This window comes from Belonocnema kinseyi, chromosome 8 (genome assembly GCF_010883055.1).
Source record: "Belonocnema kinseyi isolate 2016_QV_RU_SX_M_011 chromosome 8, B_treatae_v1, whole genome shotgun sequence".
NCBI lineage: Eukaryota > Metazoa > Arthropoda > Insecta > Hymenoptera > Cynipidae > Belonocnema > Belonocnema kinseyi.
The window spans coordinates 78,984,582-79,003,512 of record NC_046664.1 but is presented as its reverse complement, the minus strand read 5'-3'; the positions used below and the strand labels follow the sequence as shown (position 1 = coordinate 79,003,512).

General features: G+C 34.3%; 1 protein-coding gene across 1 annotated transcript; it reads right to left on the bottom strand.

The window, feature by feature from the left end:
• Positions 1–2,043: 2,043 nt before the first annotated feature.
• On the bottom strand, positions 2,044–2,412 carry LOC117178559. The gene has a single exon (XM_033369987.1). It carries the CDS (start codon positions 2,410–2,412, stop codon positions 2,044–2,046), a length of 369 nt encoding a protein of 122 aa, XP_033225878.1.
• Between the last annotated feature and the right edge of the window lie 16,519 nt (positions 2,413–18,931).

Sequence of the window (18,931 nt, the reverse complement as noted above, 5' to 3'; positions counted from 1 at the left end):
TTTTATTTTAAAAAATAACACAACCTACAATTATTAGAAATCTCCGGTCTTCTTTGAAATCCTTTGATTTCATATTAAAATTCTTTTTAAAAAATACTAATTTTCAGCGAAAAACAATAATGCACAACATCTATGATATTTAAAATAATTTATTAGCTTATTAGTATTTCGTTCTAATGGTTTTTGATTAAAAGTTATAATCTGTAGATTTTATTTTTTAAAGTTAAAGATTTAAAATATTAAGCAACCTAAATATTTCTACTTTTCTTTTTCCTCCACGTCAAATAATTAGTGTAGTCGAAATAAAACGCTTGATGAGAAAGGTAATCTCGTCAGTCAATTATTTTAAATATACAACTTTCAATATTACTTCTTGTTCGTGCAATAATTTTTTAGTTAATTTTTAGATGTTGAAAAGGAAAAATTGAGCAAAGCTGCCTCTTCCCTTTTAAAGACAAAAAGTGAAAAGGACTAGGAAAGCACAAAAAAGAGAAGCTCTAAAACAGTCATACCAAAATTTCTTTTTCTATTTTTCGATCTTCTGAACCATTTTGCCGCCATTTTGATAGCTGTGAGTTAAGTTTCTTTAATTCTCTTTCGACGCGAGATACAAATTTTTAAAGGTGCTCAAGAAACGGTTCGATTTTTTTTAAATTAGAACAAATTTTTTGTTAGGTCGTTTAAAGAGAATAATTATTATTTGGAACTTTTTCACATCTCACATATTTAAGAAAAACATATTTTTATTTTTAAAAATAGCCACTATTTTGTCAATTTATATGTGTTTAAGCTTTACCTATTCTATTTTTGTTTTAAAGCGTATCGCTTTTACTTGATATTGAAATATTTAGTAGAAAGCTTATGCATTTTATTGAGAATTCATCTCTTGGGACTAAACATTTAAATATGTTGTTCAAAACAATTTTTTGGGGGCTAAGTAAAATTTTCTATCTGATTTTGTTTGCTGAAATCTATCTTTTTGAGTTTAAATTCAGCTATTTGGTAGAAAATTGAACTATTTTGTTGAAAATTAGTCTTATTATGGTATGAATAATTTTTTTATGAAAATTTAACCATTCCATTTTGTGTTGAAAACACCTTTCTTAGTTGAAAATTGAACCTTTTTTCTTGAAAACCCATATTTTATATAACGTTGGTCTTTTTGGTACGGTTTGAATCTTCATTAGAAGTTGAAGTATGTTCTTAAATATTAATTTTTGTGGTGAAAATTAAATATTTTATTTAAAAATTCGCCTGCTTGCTAAGAAATGTTACTATCTGGTTAAAATATTTTCATCAAAAATTTAATTTTTTGGTGAAGATTTCATCATATCAGTTAAATATTCTCGGCATTGAAGTTTTTGGGTAATTCTAAATTTAAAACTTTTGTAATTAAATTAAAAAAAACCTTAGAGTTCTACAGAAAAAGTAGAAAGACCTTGGAATTCGATTTGTTACATTTCCGCATTTTTTATGAACAAACTAAGCAATATATACAAACAAATACATGTTTGTCTAACAAATTGTTGGAACAAAAAAAAACAAGAAATGCACAGTAAGATATGCCAGAGACAAATCCAAATGTTTTTTTTTTACTTTTTCTATATAACTATTAATTTTGGTTGAAAAGAGAGGTTTCGTTTTTTATTTTTTTCATAAAGTTGATCATCATAGTGGATGATTAACTTTGTTTGTTGTAAATGAATTTTACAACTCTTTTATAAGAACAAATTTGGTCTAAAAGATCGAATTTTTGCAGGGCTTTCTTATCAATTGTAATATCATTGGATTATATTATCTTTGTTAGTAAAGATTTTTCTTAAGTAAGATTTCCCAAACCCCTCCTCCCTCTAAATTGTCTTACGTAATTATTGATGACCAGTCATATATACAATATTGTACTACGAGGGTAGGGTGAAAAATTTTCAGCCTGATAAAGAAAAGCAACTTTTTTCGTTTTCTTTCACTCCATTTTGCAACATAATTTCTCTCAAGAATAATACATTTCTCACAACGTTGTTCTAATGCAGTGATGCAATTTTTTTAGCCTGATTTGTCAAGTTCCTCGAAATAATTATTTACAGCGTCGACGACTTCCTCATTTCTCCGAAATTCCTTACCTCTGAGCCATTTTTTAAGGTTAGGGAATAAATGATGGTCGCTGGGGGCCAAGCCTGGTGAATATGGTGGATGGAAAAATAAATTCCACTTCAATTCGTTGATTTGAGCCATCGACCTGCGGTCCTCTAGCATCATTTTATGAATTTTTTCGATTATTTCGGGAGTTGCGAACTTAACGGGGCGTCCAGAACGTTGTTCGTCGGAAGTGTTCGTGCGACAGTTCTTAAATTCAGAAATCCACTGTTTAACCGTTGAATCTGATGGAGAAGAGTCTTTCAGTGTGGAATCCATTTCTTCTTTAATTTGAAGTGGTGTCAGGGATTATACATTGGTCATATTGGGAACATATTGGCCAGGCCGGAAGCTTTTCACCGTACCCTCGTAATTCGGTATTAACAGGGAGACATTTTAATTCAATTTTTTTATCACACATTCTGGATTCTTTCGACATAATTAAGACTGAATTCTGCTTTTATTAGAGGTATATTATTATATCCGTTAATTAAATTGAGGAGAAACACCAAGGAGATTACGCGAATAGAAAAAGTCCTCACATTTTCTAATAAGAAAAAAAATTAATCTTAGTTTTAATGAATAATATTATTTACGATGTAACTAATGAATATTCTGGTTTTTCAATAAAAGATATCGTTATCGTATAGTCGTTATCGCTTAAATTCTGAGCGTCAAGGATATCGTTTGCAGATGCTTACATTTCATTAGACAGATTTAGACAAAAAATATACTTACTAAATTCGTTGAAGCTGATATCACAATTCAGAATCGTGTTGCTAATTTGAATTTAAAATCCAACACCCACTCTCAACTCGGGGCTAATCGTTCAAAATGGTCACAACAAGTCCTCTAAGACACTTTCGATGATTTGATCCAAAAAGTGCTTCTGTGAGAACGTCTGCAGCCATGAATGTTATTGTAAAATGTTCAACGTCGATGTCTCCTCTCTCGTAGATTTCGCGAACATAATGATGGCGGATTTATATATGCTAAATGCGAGCAGGTTACACTGGGGTTTTCTCCAGTTTATGTGCTCCTTGAACATAGCAAAAGATTTTAGTTGGCTTTGCATCTAAATGTATGAGACTGACCTCAGTTAAGAAACGTCTCAATTAGACAGATTCTTTTCCAGCCTCTCATGGAGCCATTTGTTCTGCTTCCGTGCTTCAGAGGGAAAATGTTCTATGCTTCCTCGTTTCCCAGGATATTGCGGTACCATTAAGCTTGCCTACATATCCTGTATCCTGTACTCCGATCATGAAGTCCAGCACCTCAATCTGCATCCATATAGATAAGAAGCTCATCACTTGTTCTTATAAATTTTAAAACTCAGTTGCTGGTTCCTTTTAGATAGCCTAGGACTCGTTTTGCTGATAACCAGCTTTTTCCGGATTTTGGTTCAATTTGCTCAGAGAGCTTACTGCGTAAGCTATGTCAGGTCGTGTGAAAACTGCCAAGTAAATAAAAGAGCCAATCAAGAATTGATATGGAACCCTGCTCATTTCTTCTACCATATAATTGGTCTTCGGTTGCATATCCTTGTTGATTCCAAGGCAGTAATGCAATTTTCATAAACATTTTATCAGGAATTCACGAGATAGATTTTCTTTCAGCTTTTTAAATATTTCTGTGCGATCTGTTGTGATAATCAAAACCTTCAGCCTGCTCCATATGAATTTCTTCTTCTAGGTATCCGTTAATGTATGCCATTAATACATCACGTTGATACCGTTCTAGACCTAATTCAACCGGAAGAGCCATTACCATTCGTATGGAATTTTGTCAAACAACTGGTGAAAATGTTTCTTGAAAGTCTGTCCCAAGCTGCTGATTGTAGTCTTTTGCTACTAAACATGGTTTGCGGCGTTCGGCGCTACTATCACCGTTGTATTTCTTCATAAGAACCCATTTTCAACCAATCAACTTTTCATTTTCCGGGCGTTTGGTCAAAATCCAAGCACCAATCTGGGAAAGGTTATCAAACTCTGCGTCATTGCTTTACGTCATTCGTCTGCATGACGAACGTCAAGATATTCTTCAACACTTGGATTCGTAACCTCTTTATTTACTAAAAAAACTTCTTCAACATCAATAATACTTAGTGTATTGAATAACTTTGTCATTCGTCCTCATTGTCCAGTATTGAATATTTTTGGCCTTCCTGACCCTCTTCTAGACTTAGGAGTTTGATTACTTAATTCAAATTGTTCCTAATTGATATTTGAAATCAGATTTTAATTTTAAATAAAAAGCAGACAAATTGATCAAAAGAAACAAATTTTTAACAAAATAGTTGAATCCTCAACCAAAGAACATTATTCATTTTTCAGCTAGGATTATTTTTCACTTTGAAATATTGAATATTTATCAAACGCGACGAGTTTTATTGAAGAAAATTTTGTAATTTTTTAAAGCAAAAATAATAATGTTCAAAAAAGGACGAATTTCCAACAAATATGTTCAATCGGAAAAATTATTTTCTCAAAACACGTCTTAAATTCTAATAAAGAATGTTAAATTTGCAACAAAAAAGATTAATTTTAAAAGAAAAATAAATTAATAGATATTTTAGTTTGAACAGATTTTTATTTTGAGAATTTTAACAGAATGTCGCAAAGTTGAGGGTACCTATGGTGCACGAATTTTTAGTTATGATGCTTCACGCTCGTCTTTTTTTGTTGGTATTTCTTCAACATTCTGCTCCACAATTTTGCTCGAACATTTCTCCCACGTTTTAAATTCGCAGGTCAAGGCATCAAAAACTATAATTAGGTGATTGTGAATTCTCTTTTGTTAAAACACCTTTGGCCTTAACGAACATATTCTCATCACGTATATCATGCTTTCCACTCGATTTTTTCAAAACCGTGACCTTTTTTACATTATATTTAATATTATTATATTAAATGTTTAATATATTTATTTATTTACCTCCTTTTGTTACTGCTTATTCAGAAATTGCAAAATAATGTCAATAATTATATTTTATGGTTAGTCTAATATGTGTTCCTTATTTTGCACACATTGTTATTCTCAGCTATCCTTAATAATTTATCGTTTTAATAGATTTACATAAATAAAATTCCCAATATGCATTGTTATTAAAACAAATTATTTTAATTGCCATGTTTTTGTGATTAAAAAAGTGCGAATTCCACAAAAAAATTGTTATTAAGCATATGATTGCAACTTGTGTCGTTTTTCAATAAAATTTATTCGTTTTATTAGAATGTATGTTTTTTCAGGATTTATGCAAAAAATATCCATTCTAGCGTAAAGTAGTTCTCATAAAATTTGTAGATATAACTTAGGTGAAATATTTTGTTAAATAGTTTATTAAATAAAATTTTATTGCATTTTTTCGTCTGTATTATCGGTTTTCCAAAAACTTGATTTTTTATTTTTTATATTATTTTTTACCAATGAAGCAAAAACTACGATTCCTGTAAAAAATTATTTATCATATGCTTGTGACTCAATCATGGAACAGCAATTTTTCTTTATTCTTTTTTTCACTAGCTTATATTTCGTGTCCCAAAATTTCACATTTTTCTGTTGCGATCAAAGTTTGAATGTTCAATGTTTAAAAAATATATCAAAAAGTAGTTTTGATAATCTTGTAGTACTTCCAAAAACAACGTTTTTTTTGGTTGACTTTTTTCGCGGCTTGCGTTGCTTGAATTAAAATTATAATTTCCTTTTTTTTATTTAGAAAAAGTCATGACTGGCAATTTTCTCTTCATCTTAAAAAGTCATAAAAATACATTTTTTGAATTTTAACATTCTGCGAAAAGACGCAAATAGAATTTTTAAATCTTCAAACAAATAGTCTCAAATGTTTCAAAATGCTCTCTACCTTTTTTCATTAAAAATATATAGCTAGCCAACCATATTGAACTTTATTTTCTGACTCTTAAAGAGTTTACCGAAGGCCAATCGAATAGATTGCTCTTTTCAAATGTTAATTTGCTCACATACATACCTGCAGGCAAACATATATACAAACAGACCCAATCGTAAAAACTTGTTTTCCGGAGTCAGAGGTTCTCAAAGCCTCAACATTTGACACAGAAACCAGGGGGGGGGGGGGGGGGGGGGGGGGGGGGGGGTTTAGATAAACCTGATAACTTTTTTGTTGCAAAATCAATAAAGATTTTTCTTTTTAATTTATAAATCGAATTTGTTCAACTAAAACAATGAAATGGTCACCTTTATCGACTCCGGAGGTTAGGCAACCGGACTACGCTGAAATAGCCCAACAAGTGTACAGCCATCTGCAAGGCGAGAAGCGGCCAGCGTAGTTCGGTAAACTAACAGCAAGAAGCGCAGGAGTCTCTTTCCCGCCGTCTGCTTCAACCGAAGAGGGTATAAGAAGATGAGTGGGATGCGAATCGACATTATCAAGTGGAATACGACAAACTCGAATTGTTTGTGTTTTCTCTTGGGTACACTATATCAGGCTCCAAGACTCATTTTTGATTTCACTGTGCTTCTAGGGTACGGATTTACAGGCTCCAAGACATCTTCCTTAGGTATGGTTTGCTGAGATAGGCTCCAAGACCTTTTTATTTTCAGGATATCCCTTGGGCACACCATAACGAGCCCCAAGCGATAATAATTGGCTTAGAATTTGATTATCAGTTTCGAGAATTGCTAAGAGACTCTCCGGAAGATTATCAATTATTTATAATTTACGCGATCTCAACCGCTACAGTCTTCCTATAAACTTAGATTTTTATCGTTGATAGGATACTTCTTATTTGTATTCTTAGATTAGGGGCCACTTTCCAAGAAATTCTATAGACAGATCAACAAGAAAGAAAATAAGTCACTGTGATGAAGCTGACGTGTAAACCTATGGCCTGGTATGAAGGATTTTAGACTGAAACCTTATAAATGCTTCGACTGACTCTAACGAACAAACGTCGTTATAAGGAATAGTTTCTGAATAAATAAGTGCTTTTTTGGTCAGCGCTGCATTACTCAATTTATCTTCTCCTTTCTGGGTCTAGCACCTGTTAAGCGAGACTTAGGGTTAGGTAAAATTAAAATATCAAATAACGAACTCCTTCGACTTTTCTTGAGGGTAGCAATAAAAGCAATGGGAGTTCTTCATTTATGAAATAATTTAGATATGTTAACAACTTCTAATTTGAAATTATTTTATCCTTAACGTTTTCATAGAAAAATTTCCAATATCAAATAGAAACCTACTGTGCTTAGGTTTTAGATAATTCTTACATAATAACGTCCATTTTCAAACTCACGTTCGAAGAACACTACAGGGACGATGGTTTCCTAGTACCTTGTGGCATAAGAAAATTATTTTTTGTGGTCCCTGCACACAATGAGCGCGCTCTACTGCTTGTAGATTGATCCTTGACTCTCTTCCTTGCGGGCGGCTTTCGTGGGCCTGCATATATAATGTTGGACATCGCAGGGAAATAGCGGTGTTAGGGTACCGGCCAACATTATATGCTAGATACAAAATGGAGGCGCATACACAATCGAACAGCGAGGAATACAAAATGGTGGAAGCTACCCATATGTGAAGTGACATCTCTCACAGCTATGTTTTTTTCATTTGTTGAAGATTGTTTTCGCGATCCAAAAATCATCAAAAATGATTGAAAATCTAAGTATTATAAAACGTTAGAATATGTAAGTGCAGAATTTCCTCTGTACTGTTTTTAGATGTGATTGCATCGCAGACTTGAAAAGCGAGATCACCTTCAAATCTCCACCAGCAAAATTTTTTTTCCATTTTGCGAGTCAGTACCTATAATAATTTTTCTCAAAAAATATTTCGCGGTTGATAAAAACGGAACTTGCTTATATTTGAAGTTAGCGGTAGATCACCATTTTTCTTCGTTTCACATTTCTGTTAATTGGATGAATGACGTGTAGGGATTTCGTTAAGATGATGTACTTCAAAATTAAGAAAGATCGGACGTTGCATGCCTACTGGAACTTCCGTTACTTCATTACTGGTCAATGGAGTAACCGTGCCACTTTGCATGTTTATTTTTATCCGTTTTTTACCTTGAGTACGAGAAATATATTTATACATTCCAGCAAGCTCATTAATATTTTCCATTATTGCAAACACGTCGCCCTCAAGTGTTGTTAGTACAATAAGTTCTTGGACTGGCATAGGTCTGTAAGTATGCCCTTCTTCGAGAAATAAAATTAATTTATCCGCAGGAAATGTGTATCTTCGTAGTTCGAACATCCGGTTCGGATTCCTGTTCGGAATCAGCCGAATAAACTGCAGCTGGTCAAGTCCATATCCTGATCCATCAGAAGAAAGAAGCCTGGTGGGCAGACCTATGCGAAGAGGAGGAGGAATGGATCTGGATCCAAGTGGTGGCTCGGCCGAAGCAAGAGATCTGGCAAAAGAATGTTGATTATCAGAAGAAAAAGTAATGTGATTCAACGATAACTCGTTTTTTGTTCAAAGTAACTTACCCAGCACTGTCGTTTAGATGCTCTACTCTATAACTGTACGCGAATTGGCGATGGCGGCCTACTGGAGTTTCCTTTATTTCATTTCCGGTCAATAATGTAATCTTGCTGCTTCTCATGTTAAATTTTGCCCGTCCTTTACAATGGTAATGAGGATCGTATGCATATATTCCAGCGAGATTGTCTGTACTGTCCAATATTGCAAAGATGTCCCCATCGAATGTTGATACAACAATTTTTTCTCCATTTGGTATAGGCTCATATTGATTCAATCCTACGAGCAATTCAATTGAACTATTAGCAGGAAAGGTGTATCTTCGAAGCTCAAATCGCCGTTGTGGATTTTTATAGGGAACAAGCCGAATAAATTCAAGTTGATCAATTCCATATCCAAGTAGCTTATAAAAGTGAAGACTGGCAGGTGGAATTATGGACTCGGTTTGAGGCGACCGGGACCTTTCACGAATAGGAGGATGAGAACTTGAAGGAGAATGGTGTCTATCAGAAGAAGATGTTCCGACACGTGGATTACCTAGAAAAGAGGCATCAGTAACTTTGGCCACTAAGAATGTAAGTTTCATTAATAGGTAAGGAATTAGTGATTTTTTTCTTCTAAGAATTCATGCTGTGTCATAGGTAGGGGTATTAATAGCAGAAATATATGAAACTACAGGTCTTAGTGGACAACATATTTCATGTCTTTTGGGCAGACCATAAATGCTCACTAGATTTATATCCATAGAAAATGTGACATTCCCTTATTAGCCCTAGTTACCATGATACATTTATTTTGGTTAATGAATTAGTCAGTAAGTTTAATATTTTCAGCAACAATCCTAAATAAATCCAGAATTCGTTTGGGCTTTTCAAAAGTAACTAGAAGTCAGAGCAGCCGTTCAGGATAAGTATAGGAGTCATCAATGCATATAATTTCAAATAGATATCCTACATTTCGGAACCTAGAATTTCATGCAAGTCTTCTACTAGAAAGATTTGGTAGAATTTGATTGAACATATATTGATCAAGAAGTTTAGGATTTTTTCATAGCTACAATTTGAGAGAAGTGTCTATCAGTAGTGTTATTATTTTCTATTAGAACTATAGCTACCTTGATTATGCGTATGTTCTTCACTCTTTCCAAAATTTGTCAGAAGGTCCATTGTTTTGGGCGGCACACCTAATGATATTTCTGCGAAAAGACCAAAAATATTGTGGAGTTGGTAATAATAACAATTTATTTGATAAATGTCTGGACAACATTTTTCGACAGTTATTTCCAGACAAGTGAAAAACGTTGAAAAAAATTGAGAGATATGTTATAGTATTATATTCCCTAACATACTTAAGGATGAACTTCTCAGTAAAGACCAGATCATAAAAGACCCTCATTTTCGCAATTAAAGGGAAAGCTGATTTGTAGGTATAAAAATTTCGTTTACCAATGTATCTGAATAATATTCTTGTGCGTTATTAGACTATGTATCACATACGGTATCTTTATCGAAAATTCATGGGTTATTAGGTGTCGTGTTTGTCCTTCTGAGATATCCATCATTATATTTTATAATTGAATTTAAAGAACGAAGTAATATTACTTTAACAGAAGCTAATTTCGGAATAAGAAAGCAGAAGTTTGTCGTGATATTTGATTCTTATCGCCTTTGTTTTTTATTCTTATCGCTCAATTTATAAGATTAAAATAAATAGCTAAAGGCTTATTAGAATAAAATTCTGTTCACTACAATCAATTCCTGAAGGCTATTTTGCCAAAGCCTAAAATCATGAGCGAACAATTTTAAAAAGAAAAAGATAGAAAAACAAAGAATTAAAATTATCTGTTTTGCCTGTAGTGCAAATAAAAGCATAAAGATTATAATAATTAAATTTGAGTGAACAGTTATGTCCTCAAGTATTTTATTATTATCATTAACTCTGTTCTCAAATTTACTGCAATCATAAATGGGTATTTTGCAGCTAGTTTTAAAAATCTTGTTAAAGATAAAAGTGATTTTACACTTGACAATGCACGTGAAACAGCCTTATTTTTTAAATAAATAGCGTTTTAAAATAAAAAATTTTGATCTTATAATATTTGCTCATTTTTAGATGTTTCAAATAATTCTCTTAACTATCAATTGTGCCTTTGAAATTCTTAAAGATGGACAATCTTTAGTTTTTGAAAACTGGGAATGTGAATCATGATTTTATCTTATAAATGCTCATTTTTATTTAAAAAAATTGATTTTTTATTAAAAGTAATAATTTGTAGATTTTATTTTTTTAAGTTAAAAATTTAAAATATTAAGGAACTTAAATATTGCTACTTTTCTTTTTTCTATAAAAATATGTTTAAAACGTTTCAATAATTCTAATTGCATCTCAAGAAAAGCGCAAAAAAGAGACGCTTTTCAGACAGTCATCCAAAACTCTTTTTTCTATTTTTCGATCTTTAGAACCGGATTTTATATACCTTAAGGAATGTGTATTTATTCTGTAAAATTGTAGTGAAAAATGTACTCAAGAAACGATTTGACACATCTAAAAATCAAAAACAAAAATTTTGTAGTTCGCTTGTGGGTTAAAATTTTTAATTTGAGCTTTTTTCCGTATCTGGAATATTTTCAGAAAACACTCAATTTTTTTATTTTCATGAGAAAAAAAATGTAATATGACAATTTTTTTCTTCGAAAAGACATACAAAAAAGTTAAATTTTCTTTTTTCGATATTTTTATTCTTCTTTTCAGTATAATTCTGAAGTACGTTTTTGGAATAAAAATAAAAATTTTTGAAGCTGCTCAATAATCGGTTCAAATTTTTTTTTAATTTAGAACCAAATTTTTGCAGGTTGCTTCGAGAGAATACAACATTCAGAGAACAACACACAATAATAAAAAAGATCATTTCAATCATCTCAAATAGTTTGCAAAATAGCGGGTTTTCAAAGAAATGCCCGTTTATTCATTTAAAGAAAAATTTCAAAAATTTGTTGACACCATATCCTATATCTTTTTTCAGGGGTCAAGAAGAATATACATATTAATTTTCATGCCTTCCAAACGATTTGAGCGTTTGTGCTGTTTATCGAACCTACTATAAAGGCATAACATTACAAATATAATAAATTATATTATATCACATGTTTTTTTTCTATTTGATTTTACACTAAGTTGGCTTATCGTCCTAATTAAAATATAAATATTAATATTATTAAGATATTTTTAATTTATTAATTTATTTTTTACCTGATAATTTATCTATGAAATTTTTGTTTTGAAGCGTATCATTTTGACTTTATATTGAAAAATAATTCTTTAAAAAAAAATGTAATTTTGCATTTTTTGGTTTTGCATTATGAATTAAATACTTTGGCAATTAAATTTTTTTAAACTAAGAGTTCTATAAAAAAAGTAAAAAGACCTTTGGATTCGATTAGTTATATTTCTTCAATTTGTATTTAAATAACTAAGCAATTCAAACAAGCAAATAATGTAATTATCTAACAAATTGTTAAAACAAAAAACAAGAAATGCACATTCAGATATTCCCGAGACAAATCAAAAGGTGTTTTGCTTTTTCTATATAACTCTTCGTTTTTTGAAAATATATAAAAGTTTCAAATCAATATTTACAGCCAAACAGCAACTGTACTTTGAGCAACAAATGCGCTAATTGTTTAACAAATTGTAAAAAAGATCTCACCTACATATTGTCAAGAGGAATACAACGATGTACAAAAGTTCCGAATCTATATTTGTTGCAAACTTCGATGTCGTGAAAATTCGTGTCTTATTGTTGAAAAGCAAGGCATTCTTTTCAAACTTCGTCTCTTAGTTTTCGTATAAAATTAATCCTAAATTGTCTTACGTAATTTATGGCTTACCACTCATATGTACCATATTGTACTACGAGTGTGGGTGACTTGCATGTTGGTGGCGGTAGTGAGAAAGTATGCAGTGACAGGCGGTGAGCAGTTCTTACAAAGATTGTGTGGAAGGTCTGAGTGGAGTGTGAGGGTGGAGGTCTAGGAGGTGAGTATGATTGTGAGGAGTACATTGGGAAGAAATAAATAATTTACATTGTAGTTGGGGGGGGGGTGGAATTTGGTTAAATAGGGAAAGTGAGGTTAGGTTCGCAAGGGAGCAGGGTAGTTTTGTGTTTAGATTTTTAGGCCTTCATTACGGGCAAGGGAGGTTCTTGTAGTGAGAGGGGATATTAGGGGTGAGAAAAAGGTGGCGAAAGGGGATGTGAAAAGTGAAATAATGCAATGAAACTAAAATTTTCGGGTTGTAAGCGGCAGCAGCCTCAAGTGAGATCTGTGGGCAGCAGTGAGTACTTTTGTGTATGGATAGGTTACAGTTACCGAAGGACGAGCAAGAAGTGGGCAGCGAGAGTACTGGCAGTGTTGGTAGTGAAGTAGACGGGGAAGAAAGTTTCAGAGAGACACGACGGCCATTTCTGCGTGGCCCGGTGGCAAGTGGCGCGACAGGGACGGAAAAGAATCGGAGCGGAAGAAGTGATCAGGCAAGGGAGAGAGCGTCCAGTCCAAGTGAAGGGGAGGATCTCTTGAAGACGAAAAGGGGGGCTATGGAGCAGATGGAAAGTATGAGGAAGATCTGAGGGTAAGAGATGAGAGATGGGAAAGGAAGTAAAAGAGCTGAGGGGGAAAGTAGAAGGATTGCAGAGAGAGTTGGTGTCGGTAAGGAAGGAAAGTAGGATAAAATAAAGGAGATTGAAGAAGATATTAGGATGTGGTAGAAAAGGGCGGAAAAAAGGTTGGAGAAGGTGGAAGGCATGTCGGGAATGGAAGAAGTGAGCACGGGGAAGGGTGAGAAGCAAGGTATTTGGGAGAAAGTGGAGATTATGATAGAAGCGAAAGTGGGAGAGCGTAGGAATGAAAAGGAGAAGAGAACGGATAGGGAAAGGATAAGGGCAATAGAGTTGAGAATGGAGAGAAAAGAGAAGGCATATAGGAGAAATAATATAGTGATAAGAGCATTGAAGCTCAAGAGAGGGGAAGAAAAGGACGGAGTGGAAGCGCTGCTACAGAGCATAGAGTGGGTTAAAGGCCAGGTAGGGAAAGTTAGAATGGAGGGGAAAAAGGAGAATGAAGTGGCGGTGGTGGTATTGGCGAGCTGGGAAAAAAATTGAGGGTAATGCGTAACAAAAATAGGATAAAGGACAATAAGGTTTTTATCGATCAAGATTTGACGAGGAATGAAAGGGAGGTTCAGAGAATGCTAAATGACAGGGCGAGGAAGGAGAGGAGTGAAGGGAGAGCAGTAAAGGTAGGGTATCGGGAAATAAAAATAGACGAGAAAATAAGGGTATGGGACGAAGAGAAGGAGGTGTTGAAGGAAGTGCACGAGAATTTGTTTCAGGGGAAGTAGGGGGGTGGAAGTAAAACAGGGTGGAGGAATTTTAAAGGTGTTGTACTGGAACCCAGCAGGGTTAGAGAAGAAAGATGAGAATTTCTGGAGGTATTTTCAGGAATTTGATGTGATTGGACTGGTAGAGACGTGGGTAGAGAGAAAGGAATGGAATAGAGTAGAGCGAAAGTTGCCGGAGGGTATAGGTGGAGGCTACAGAAAGCGTTTAAAGTAAAAAGGAAAGGAAGGGCTAGTGGGGGAATTGTAACAGGGGTTAGGGATAAATTAGTGGAAAAAGTTCATAGAGAAAGAGGTGATGAGGGCGTGCAAATGGGAGCCATAAAGATAGGAGGGGTGATGTTTAAGTTTGTGGCTGTGTACAATAAGGATGAAATGGAAAGGATTAAAGAAAGGGTAGAAAACTTGCTAGTAGAGAGAGAAATGAGGGAGAATCAATAAAGAGTGGGAGATTCTAAGATACTGGATGGAGGATAGAGGGTGAAGGTGGCGAATTTTATTATAAAAGGGGACAAATATGGATAATACACGTATCTAAGTAAGAGGGGTGTATCGGTGATAGTCTACGTGATTATAAACATGCAAGGGTTTGAAGAGATAGAGAAATTCGCAGTGAAAGAAAGGGTGGAATCAGACCATCAGCCATAGAGTTTGTGGATACAGGGGGAGGCTAACGAGAGGCAGGGTGGGGAAGAAGGATTGTTAGGGGAGAGGGTGTTATGGACGAGACAGGTGATAGAGTAGCATCAGCAGCAATTGGGCACCGTAAGGTTTGAGCGGAAGTCGGTGGACGAGATATGGGAGGATCTACACGAGAAAGTAAAAGGTTGTGTGCAAAAGAAGGTATTTAGAAAAAAGAAGAAGGGCATGGTAAAGCCATGGTGGGATAGGGAAAGTAAAATGATGAAGAGAAACCACTGTATAAGAAAGGGGATAGGGAGAGGCAGGGAAATTATAGAGGAATTACGCTCACTAATACTACGTACAAAATATACGCGATGGTGTTAGCAGATAGGCTGCAAAAGGCTGTTGAGGGGAAAGGAATATTGCCGGAGACGCAGGCAGGCATTGCTTTTTGCAATTTTGAACACGGATATGTCAAGTGAGCCAGCGGCCGGAGAGGTAGGAGGAGTTAGGGTAGGAGGAGTCAGGATATAGTCACTCGCATATGCAGATGACATAGTGCTGTTGGCAAAGAGCGAAGAGGCTTTAGAGAAGATGATAAAGAGGTTGAGACGTTACTTGAACAAGAATAGGTTAAAGTTAAATGCGAACAAGTCTAAGGTTATGGTATGTAGGAAAGTAGGTGGGAGAGATGAGAGAGGGGAGTGGAAGTGGAAGGGAAAAGTGGTACAGGAGGTGAAATAGTTTGTGTACCTGGGAAGGGAAGTAAGGAGGCAAACCGGGTACAGGAGAGGTATGTAAAGTGGATACTGGGGTTAGCATGGAATACGACGAACTTTATTGTCAGGAGGTAGACAGAAAGAACGAATTTAGGAATTATAACAGGGATTCGAGCGTGTAAATATGAGGAGAAATTTTTGGTAGAGGGAGAAAATAAATTGGTTAGGGAGTGTTGGTTGAAGAAGGAGAACAGATGTAGTGGTGCAAAGGTGTAGGTGGAAACCGAAAGCTATTTCAGAACGAATGGATTGCAGATAGATGAAGTTAGCAGAATGCACGAGGAAGAAAGGAAAGTATATGAGTTAGTTCTAAAGAATGGCATGGAGAAAGAGAGGGCAGAAGGAGAGGAGAGAATAAGATAGTCAAGGTACAACGGAAAATATGTGAGGATTATGCCAAGGTAGAGAGTGCAATATTTGTGTAAGAAAGGAGAGCAAGGAAGTCAGGAACTTATAGCGAGCATTGAAGCATTGGTTGGAGGAATGTAAAGAGGTGGAAGGGAGGGGGATAAGCATGGAGGTATTGTTGCATGAAAGGGGTGACGAAAGGGAAGTAGCATGGGTGAAGGGGGAGTTGGGTAAGATAGAGAAGAAGAGAAGGAAGGAGGAAGAGGAATGGAGAAGGAAAGATTGTAAATAGGAGAGGAAGTAGATGTAAGAGAAATGTAAATATTGTGAATAGTAGTTAAATATTTGGTGTTAGCCGCAGAGACAGAGGCTGGTCATGCGAGGCATAACGACAAAAGAGCGAAATGCGTGTGAGGCGATGCGAGGCGCAGCGAGGAAGGTTAGGCTAGAGGAGCGAGCGGATTAGTTATGAGGTGTGGATGGATGGTAATTTGTGAGACTTAGTTGTAAGATAATTATGTAAAAAATCGAAGTGTAAGTAAATCAATTTTTTACGGCCAGCATTTCTCATAACGAAGATTTAATGCAGGCACTTTTCGAATTGAATTCTTTTATCACACATTCTGGACTCTTTAGAAATAATTCAGACTAAACTCTACTTATATTAGAGGTATGTTGTAATATTCGCCAATAAAATTAAGGAGAATCACCAAGGACACAGTACAAATGACGTACAAATGCATGCAAAAAGAAAATTTGAGAAATTTGAATTTCGGGGCGATGCGTGAAGTTAGCCCCCCGAAATCAATTTCGCCCCTAATTTTGTAATCAGGAGGGTACAAAGGAAAATATTGAAAGTGCAAACAGTACAAACGACGTACAAACGCATGCAAAAAGCAATTTGATGCAAACTCCCAAAATTGTGTTACGTAATTACTCGATGACCTCATAGCTATGCGCAATATGGTATTAGTTCCATATTAATAGGGTCACTTTCCAAATTGAATTTTTTTCACACACATACCATCCTCACATTCTAGATTCTCCCGAAATAAATTGAGATTAAATTTAGACTCGTTTGGCATAACGTTCAAATAAAGTTTAAAAGGAAATGGCATTGTCTCAAGAGATTAGATTAAATCCCAGTTATTTTGATTTGCGTATAACTTAAGAAATCTACGTAAATTAAAGATATGTTATTATATTCACCAATAAAATTGAGAAGAACTGCTAAGGTTATTAAGAAAGTAGAAACAATTTTCATAGTTTTCAATTAGAAGAAAAATTATGTAGTGTATCAATGAAGAATGTTATTCACCATGGAACTAATAAATATTCTGGTTCTTCATCGAAACATATCGTTATCGTATAGTCGTTATCGTATAGTCGTTATCTCTTGAAACCTGAGCGTCAAGGATTATGTTCACAAATGTTTACATTTTATTAGTCAGTTTAAAAAAAAATACTTAATTTGTTGAAACTGATATCACAATTTATAAATTCTTTTATGCCTAAGGGAAAATAGTAATGGTTTACCAAATTGTATTTCGTATAAAATTCGTCATTTATGGTAGAAAATTACTCTTTATGGTTTAAAAAAAATGATGCTTGGATTAAAATACAAAAACATGGCTGTGAGTTGAAGTATCATCATTTTTAATCAAAATTAAAATTTAATAATGATCATTTTTTTAACTTAACTATTTTGCTATATTTTTGTTTGTGCTTAAAAATGCATTTTAAATAGAAAACTGAATTATTTAATTTAAAAAATTAATCAGATGTAGGAATATATTCAACGTCGATTTCTCCTCTCTCATACGCTTCGCACAGTTTCTGGCTTTAGTATTCCAAAGCCGATATACTTTGGCTTCCGTTGAATATCCTACAAAGATTTGCATTCGAACTTCCCCTTGCTTGGCTTTTTGTTTAAAGCATAAGCTTTACAGGCAAACGATGGCAGATGGCTTTGAACCAAACCCGATTCCGTATAGAGTTTGACCTTTTAATTGCTTTTTGGGACTTTTCTCCAATTCGCTTAACTTCTTTTCCGAAGTCGCAGTTGTAGAATTATCTTCTTTTTTCTGTGTTGATTTAGCATCTACCACTATCATCGATTGATTTCACTTATCCGATCGACTAGACTTGGTATTTGCCTTGCACTCAAAAAATCTCTCTGGCCTTGATATTATAAGGTATAGATAACACTTTCTGCTACCTTTGAAGATAACTTTACTCTTGCCGTTGATAATATTTGCAGAGTCTCCGGTAAATATAACTGAACGACCTCCTCTGGTAGATTTTTAGATAGAAAATATATTAGTTTTCAATGCAGTTGTTTTTTCGATAGCTAATCTTACCTTTTAAGATTCAACTTGGTTTAATTCTGAAAAGCAGTTTTTATCGTGGCACATGTGTGAAGTTGCGTTACTATAAATACACCAAGATTTACCTGACGTGAACTCAGCACTGAATGCACAGGCGAAAGATGCTTTTTCCTCGATAAAATTAACTTTAAGATCTACAAAAGTCGTGAGAATGCTTCTTCTGCCTTTACAGTTCTTTGTTTTTTGTCATTGACTCTTTTTCTGCACTCTAAAGCTTCATGCCTAGGCCTTTCACAGTAGTTGCACTTAAAAGCCTTTTTCTTGGAATTTAAAATCATTTGCATTAAACGTAGAGGTATTACTTCCCTCCTTTTTCTGACGATGCTGATTGTATTGGTTCCGGAAGACTTTACAAAAAGAGCTCTACAAAAATAGTTGTTGTGTAATTCACTTTCAAAATATAACGAACAAGTCAAAAATATAAAAAACTAAGGAATTATCTCAAATTCGAGTGAATTTGCAAGCAATGAGAAGAATGGAATGGAATATAAAAGAACTTGATCAAACATCTCAGATTGCAGGTTTAATTTAAAAGAATATATCGAAGGCTAATAGAATAGAATGATCTATTTAAATGTTAATTCGCTCACATGCAGACCTACAAGCAAATATACATATACAGAAAGACACAATCGTAGAAACTTCTTTTTCGGGGTCAGACATTCTCAAAATGTATACATTTGACCAAAAAACCAGGGGACGGGGTACATTTTAGATAAACCTGATAACTTTCTTGTTGCAAAAATCAATGAAGATTTTTCTTTTCAATTTATAAATCGAATTTCAGGCGGCGTGTGCGTGAACCT